The 7,995-nt window shown below is 39.2% G+C and overlaps 1 protein-coding gene across 5 annotated transcripts in view; it reads right to left on the bottom strand.

Moving 5' to 3' along the window:
* Positions 1 to 7,995, bottom strand: part of CFAP94 (cilia and flagella associated protein 94) — a 108,287-nt gene that overhangs the window by 9,802 nt on the left and 90,490 nt on the right. For 4 of the 5 annotated variants that reach the window (XM_037736508.1, XM_037736507.1, XM_037736511.1 and 1 more), the window contains 3 exons: positions 7,147 to 7,307; positions 4,848 to 5,004; positions 4 to 216 (listed from right to left, as the gene is read on the bottom strand). In XM_037736508.1, coding sequence (XP_037592436.1) covers positions 4 to 216; positions 4,848 to 5,004; positions 7,147 to 7,307 — 531 coding nt within the window. The remainder of the gene's footprint in view (positions 1 to 3; positions 217 to 4,847; positions 5,005 to 7,146; positions 7,308 to 7,995) is intronic. The other variant, XM_037736510.1, reaches the window with a different exon arrangement.

Genomic DNA, 7,995 nt, shown 5'->3' on the forward strand with positions numbered 1-7,995 from the left:
CCTTAATTTGTATCTGAATCTCAGTAAATACTGTAGTCACAGTTAAAAGCACTTTATTTACATCAAGTGGTCTTAGTTCCCATGACTGGTATGGCATGTTAACATGAGCATCTTGAATCAAGGTAAGAGGGCCAAAGGTTTCCAGGCTGAATGTTACAAGTCTTTCTTTTGGTTTGTAGAATACATTGCTGATGCCATCAGTTCTCCAATGTTTACCTTTATAATTAATGAAGAAAGTGATACTAGTTTCATTTTTTTCCTGTAAAAAAGATGAATCACCAAAAAAATTGCTTTATGTGTAAATTGATCTTTCATGTTTAGAATAGGATCTCAAAAGAAGGCCAACTTTGCTGAGAGATTTCCCTTGCCTACAGGATCAAGTCCCACCTCCGCAGCATGGTAAGACCTTCAGAATGAAGCTCTGACTCACTTTATTGGCTCCATTCCTTGCCACTTCTCAAGGAAAAAAGTTTTTCTGTTTTCAACCTAACTTTTCTCTTTCTCTAACAACACTGCATGTATACCTCCAGGCCTTGGCTATACAGTTCTTTACTCCTACAGTACTCTTCGCTAATCTTTCAGATACATTCTCTTCACATTTTTTTTTTTTTTTTTTTGAGACAAAGTCTTGCTCTGTCACCCAGGCTAGAGTGCAATGGCACGATCTCAGCTCACTGAAACCTCCACCTCCAGGTTCAAGCAATTCTGCCTGAGCCTCCTAAGTAGCTGGGATTACAAGTGCCAGCTACTGCGCCCAGCTAATTTTTGTATTTTTAGTAGAGACAGGGTTTCACCACCTTGGCCAGGCTAGTCTCGAACTCCTGACCTCGTGATCCACCTGACTCGGATTCCCAAAGTGCTGGGATTACAGGCATGAGCCACCACACCTGGCCTCATCTTTGCTTTAAAATGACTTCAAAAGTCATGTGTTTTATGTATATAATTCAATTATCTTTAGTAAATTTACCCAGTTGTGCAGCCATCACCACAATCCAGTTTTAGAACATTTTTATCCCCACATTAAGATCCTAATGTTCATTTACAGTTAATTCCATTCCCACCTCCAGCCCCAGGCAATGATTAATGTACTTCCTGTCTTTAAAGATGTGCCTTTCTTAGACTTTTCACACAGATCCAATAATCTTATATGTGGTCTTTTGTGCCTCTTACAACTTAATAATAAAACACAACCTAATTTAAAAGTGGGTAAATGATTTGAATAAACATTTCCCCAAAGAAGAAAGGCTAATAAGTACTTAAAAAGATGGTCAATATTATTAGCAATTAGAAAAATAAGTTAAAACCATAGTAGGATATTACTTCATAACCACTAGAATGGCTAGAATCAAAAAGATAAATAACAAATGTTGTGAACAAACAAGAAACCTCATATACTGCTGGCAGACATGTAAAACGGTACAACTACTTTTAAAGACAATTTGGCAGTTTCTTTGAAAGTTAAATATAAACTCAGCACTCAACCCAGCAATTCTACTTCCAGGTGCATACCTAACATAACTGAAAATATGTCCACACAGAGACTTGCATGCAAATGTTCTCTTCGACTTTGAGAGCCTTGTTCAATATTCCATCCCATGAGATGCCTTCCTTTATGCTAAAGATTGAGCCATCCCTGTCAGGCTCTAGAGAGCCCTTTACATCTATGCTAGTACCCCACTACGATGTATTACAATATGGTGTTTTCCTGTCTGCCTCTCCTACAATTTTGAAACTCCCGGAGCAAGAAAGTATGCCTCATTTACCTCTGTATTCCTTTTTTTGGGGGGTGGTGTGGGGGTCATCTTTATAGGACAAACAAATGAACCATTTTCTTCCCAGACCCACTCTCCCTTTCTACTTAGCTCTCTTTCCTGTTCTCAACTGGAGGGTTCTGTGGACTAGTTTTTACTCTTAAATTTTGTATAATAAATAAATTACATTCACAAACTTATTTTTAATTTCTTTTTGTCTCTACATTAACAAATCATTTTAATTTGTAAAGTAAAAAGTTATTAGCTACAAATAAATTCTCCAAATTTCTTGTATTTCTGGATAAAAAGTTTCCCATGGTTTAAAAATTACTAGAGTGGTAAATTACTGTTGTCTAATTACTGAAGTTACAGAGTAAAATTTTGCATGAGTTTATTTCCCTGAATTGTGTGGAATAATTTACCTTGTCTGATTTTAATTTTGTGGGAATCTTTTTTTTTTTTTTTTCAGATGGAGTTTCACTCTTGTTGCCCAGACTGGAGTGCAATGGCACGATCTCGGCTCACTGCTAACTCCGCCTCCTAGGTTCAAGTGATTTTCTTGCCTCAGCCTCCGGAGTAGCTAGGATTACGGGCACGTGACACCACACCCAGCTAATTTACTTTTAGTAGAGACAAGGTTTCGCCAAGTTGGCCAGGCTGGTCTTGAACTCCTGACCTCAGGTGATCTGCCCTCCTCAGCTCCCAAAGTGCTGGGATTACAGATGTGAGCTACCGCACCTGGTCATGTGAATGATTTTTAATGTGACAAATATTTAGGAATATTGCCATTAAAGTGACACCTCTGAAACAATATCAAAAGAGATATAATTTTTCATTTTAATGTATCTTATAGTTTAATATGTTAGAATTTACTGGGTTTTTAAACTTATTTTTTATTTTTAGAGACAGGGTCTCACTCTGTCACCCACACTGGAGTGCTGGGACAAGATCACAGCTCACTGCAACCTCAACCTCCTGGGCTCAAGCAACGCTCTCACCTCAGCCTCTGGGGTAGCTGGGACTGCAGGCACATGCCACCACGCCTGACTAATTTTTGTACTTTTTGTGAAGATGGGGTTTCTCCATGTTGCCTAGGCTGGTCTTGAACTCCTGAGCTCAAGTAATCTACCCACCTCAGCCTCCCAAGGTGCTAGGATTACAGGCACGAGCCATTGTGACTGGCCTACTGTTTTTAATACATAGGCTATTTCTAGAATATAAATAATACATCTCGTAGGCCTGTCTATACAAACAAAAATGTAGAGCACCGGGGCATTCATTAAAAAATTTAAAATACCAAATATTTAAACTTCTTGGTATAAATTCCTAAATTCTCTGTTCCTAAATTTTCCATAACTAAATAAGTAGATTATGTAAGAGCTCTGTGCCTTAGTGATCTTATCTGTTTTCAGCTATCACCAAGCATATAAATCACTTCACCAATAGATGGATATAAAACAACCTTAAAAGCAAAGGCATTACTCTTCTCATCTAGGATCCTTAAAACTGCATACATAACACACAAGACCAAGATCTTTCAAAATTCGGCAAGCCTACTCCAAAGGAGGTATTTGTTAATGATTAACAAATCATTAGCTTATATTGCTGTAGATACTTCTAATTTTATTAATATTTAATTTTTGAATAACCAGTAATGTCTCATAGCTTAAAAATAAAATGTTATAAAAAGGTATACAGTGGCTAGTTTTCCTCTTTCTCAGGTTTCCCATTTGCCCATTCCTCATCCTCAATACTTATGTGAAACTTATAAATGATTAACATTGAAATAATCAAATATTAATCATCCAAATCTGAACTATTCGGTTATTTCAAGAGTAGACTTTTTATCTACTTTTGATTGGCTAAACTATTTTGATATTTTCTCATTTTTTTCCTCTTCTTTTTTTTTTTTTTTTTGAGACAGAGGGAGTCTCGCCCTGTTGTTTTAGTGCAGTGGCACAATCTCAGCTCACTGCAACCTTCACCTCCTGGATTCAAGCAATTCTCCTGCCTCAGCCTCCCAAGTAGCTGGGACGACAGGCATGTGCCACTACACCCCATTAATTTTTGTTTTTTGGTAGAGATGGGGTTTTGCCATGTTGGCCAGGCTGGTCTCGAACTCCTGACCTCAGGTGATCCACTTGCCTCGGCCCCCTGAAGTGCTGGGATCACAGGCGTGAGCCACAGCGCCCAGCCTTATTTTGATACTTTCACTAATTTTTGCCTGTTTTGTTTTGTTTTGAGACAGAGTCTTGCTCTGTGGCCCAGAGTAGGGTGCAGTGGTGCCATCTTGGCTCACTGCAACCTCCGCCTCCTGGGATCAAACTATTGTCCTGCCTCAGCCTGCCGAGTAGCAGGGATTACAGGTGTGCACCACTGCACCCCGCTAGTTTTCTACTTTTAGTAGAGATGAAGCTTCACCACATTGACCAGGCTAATCTCAAACTCCTGACCTCGGGTGATCCACCAGCCTCAGCCTCCCAAAATGCCAGGATTGCAGGCATGAGCCACCGTACCTGGCCTGGTCTTTTTTTTTTTTTTTTTTTTTCCAGATAGAGTCTCACTCTGTCCCCCAGGATGGAGTACAGTGGTGCCATGTCAGTTCATGGCAACCTCCGCCTCCCAGGTTCAAGCAATTCTTATGCCTCAGACTCGCAAGCAGCTGCGGTTATAGGCAGGCACCACCACGCCCAGCTAATTTTTTTAATTTTTTAGTAGAGAGACGGGGTTTTACCATGTTGCCCAGGCTGATCTTGAACTCCTGAGCTCAGATGATCTACCCGCCTCAGTCTCCCAGAGTGCTGGGATTTACAGGCACGAGCGCGCCCAGACTTTCACTCATTTCTAATAAACACAATGATACAATCATAAAGTAATAGTTCATGGACAATGGCAGATACTTTAGGAATAGTTACAACACTCAGCAAATTTTAAACTCCAATCGCTATTCATTTCTATCAAAAACAAACAAAATGAGACCCTGGAATTGGCATAGAAATATGTAAGATAAGAAGCTCAGTTAATATACTACACGTTCTGTTTCAATTTAAGGGTTTTATTACCCCTTTTTTGATTACATAATTATAAAAGCTGTACCTTCAGCATCCCACCTGGCAACCATAGGATCCTCAAAAAAGATTACATTCTCATGAACCTCAAGTGTGACCTCTATAGGTGGGAAAGCATTTTCTGTCTCCAACTCTTCTGTAGTTTCTGGAGGATATGTGTATTTCTGTAAACCTTCTTTGCATATCTTTTAAAAATGACCAAAACAACATCAAGTTAGTTGACTGGTAACAGTGAAAAATGTAAATAGCACTGAGTAAGATATATAGTTATTTTTAATAAGCACTGCAGTTTGATCCCATTTATATAGAGATTAACAAAATGTCACAACAAAATTTAAAAGATAAATGACTGAGGAAAAAAGTTACCAAATATGAATGTACAGAATTTTCTATGGGCCAGATCGTGTGCTGGGGCTTCCTCACCATTTTATTCCTCCAAGCAATCCTAAATGCCTATATTTAACAGAGATGATAACTAAGACTTAGAAAAATCAAGTAACTTGAGAAAGATTGCAAAATGACTTCGAAAGGGCACCAGAACTCAAAAACTGGTCTATGGGACCCTAAATCACATGCTCTAATACCATGCTAAGGGTGTGTAGGTAAAGAAAGAAACATGGACAACCTACTGAGAAGTATGGAAACGAACAGATGAAAGTGAATTAAGCAGACAGCAGATTTTTCTGGGATAAGAAAGATTTGTGCATTATCCGAATGCAGCAGAGAAGGATCTACGGAAGAAAGGAAAACTTAAAAATATTAGAAAATAGAGGGAAAATTAGATAGGGCAAGATTCTAGAGGAAAAGTTACTGAAAAAGCCTTGAAAATGAGGAAAGCCTCTTTGTTGCAGGAGAGAAAAATGGCTGTGAAGGAGGATTCTTTAGGTTCAAGAGGAGAGTATGAAGTGATCTCAGGACATTGTGACAAAAGTCAAGAACAACAGATCTTGGATTCTTGAAAACCCCAGCTCAGGCTGGGACCTTCCAATGGATAAAGAGTATATTAAAATTTTACTGGAGTGGGAGGTGATTAGGGCAATAACAGGGGGGAAAAAAGGTTGGAAAACACTTCTCAAATACAAGAATGAACCAAGGTCCTTAATGGATTTGATTGCGGATGACAAGTACCCAGCAATCTGTGTACATGTGGTGTTAGGGGAGACAGTGAGAGAGGGTAAGAAGAAAAGAGACAGTAAGGGTGGGAGGGAGAAGGAGAGGAAGGAAGGAGCAGCCTATAACAACTTAACTGGATATATGTGGTAGCATCCTACAGGAAGCAAGCCACCATGAGGTTAAGTTAAAAATAAACCAAGTCAATAACAGTGCAAGTGTTACTACTTATAAACAGTGGTGAGAAACTCCTTGAAAGATGATCTAACAGCTGTTATCATCAGTAACTTTACCACTGAAAGTGTGGTCAGTGCATCGGCAGCATTGGCATCATGTGGACTGGTGATTTTCAAACTTCGATGTGCATGTGAATCACCTGGGGATCTTGTTCAACTGCAGATTCAGTAGCTCTGAGGTGCAGCCCAAAATTATGCATTTCTTGCATGTTCCCAGCTGACACTAATGTTGCTGGTGATATGCTATTGATTTAGGATCCCATTTTGTATATTAAGGATTTAGACTAGTGATTTTCAAACTTTAGGGTGGGTTTTCCCAAAACACAGATTGTTAAGCCTTACCTCTGGGTTTCTGACTTAGTAAGTTTGAGGTGGGGCTCATTAATTTGCATTTCTAGCAAATTCCCAGATGATGCCAGAGGATGCTGATGCCTCTGCTTGAGGGAACACATATTGACAACCACTGATTTAGACTACAGTCCACAAGCTATGGTCCCTGGGAAATCCCACCCACCACCGATTTTTGTAAATAAAGTTTTATGGAACATAGCTGTGCCCATTCGTTTACACACAGCAGTTTTAGCAACGCAATGGCAGAGTTGAGTAACTTCAACAGAGCTGGTAGGGATCTCGAAGCTGAAAATATTTACCATCTGGCTTGTTACAGAAAATGTTTGCCAACCTCTGATCTATCCAGACTATTAATATTAAGGCTAAACTGGCACTAAGAAAACATAATGATGTAAATTTACAATAAAGTTAACATATATAAATTCTAGTATAAACTTCATATTATTTTAGATTCTTTTAGTATCTGATTCAAATTTTCAATACCAATACATTTAAGACAATTTAAAATTACATTTTTTCCTTTTTGCTTGTTTAGTAAGGTAAAGCTCATTAGATGCTAGATAATATGAAATAAAGTAAAACTGTGAGCAATTATTTTACTTATAAGTTTTGATTCAAGAATCAACCTACTTCCACAATCATCCATCCCTTCACTCGTTTACACTGCGGAGGAAGCTCCAAAATATCCAAGTGGTATATTCCACCCAGAGTTGTGAACTGGCATAAATCCACCATGTTGTCTTCAAAGAATTCCGGCTTTTCAGACGAATTCTCTACCAGCAACAACTGTGCTAAAATTAATCAGATGAACAGTTTCCAAATAGCTTACAACAGTTTTGTATGTTCTTAGGAAAGGAATTTAAAAATTCTAATACTGGTAAAGGAAGTGTCTATTCAAGTAGCTACTAAAACTTATCAAAAAGTGGTTAACTCGAATGATTCATGGAGCTGACCTTGAAAGTGGAAATAAGACGTGTGTTCTGGTGGAGTGTAAGGGAGGACTTCATTTTTATTTTATCTACTAACCCATGCATACAATAAGCAAGTGTTATTATTAAAATGAAAACAGGCTGGGGTGGTGGTTCATGCCTGCAATTCCAGTACTTTGGAAGGCTGAGGTGGGTGAATTGCTTGAGCCTAGGAGCTTAACACTAGCCTGGGCAACATAGCAAGACTCGATCTCTAATCCCAGCTACTCAGGAGGCTGAGGCAGGAGAATTGCCTGAACCCAGGAGGCGGAGGTTGCAGTGAGCCGAGATTGCGCCATTGCACTCCAGCCTGGGTAACAAGAGTGAAACTCCGTCTCAAAAAAAAAAGATCTCTACAAATAATTTAAAAATTAGCCAGGCTCGTGGTCCCAGCTACTCAGGAGGCTGAGGTGGGAGAATTATTGGAGCCTGGGCTGTTGAGGCTACAGAGTCATAATCTGGACCACTACACTCCAGCCTGAGCAACAGAGCAAGACCTCATCTCAATTAA

This window comes from Cebus imitator, unplaced genomic scaffold, assembly GCF_001604975.1.
Source record: "Cebus imitator isolate Cc_AM_T3 unplaced genomic scaffold, Cebus_imitator-1.0 Scaffold25, whole genome shotgun sequence".
NCBI classification, from domain to species: domain Eukaryota; kingdom Metazoa; phylum Chordata; class Mammalia; order Primates; family Cebidae; genus Cebus; species Cebus imitator.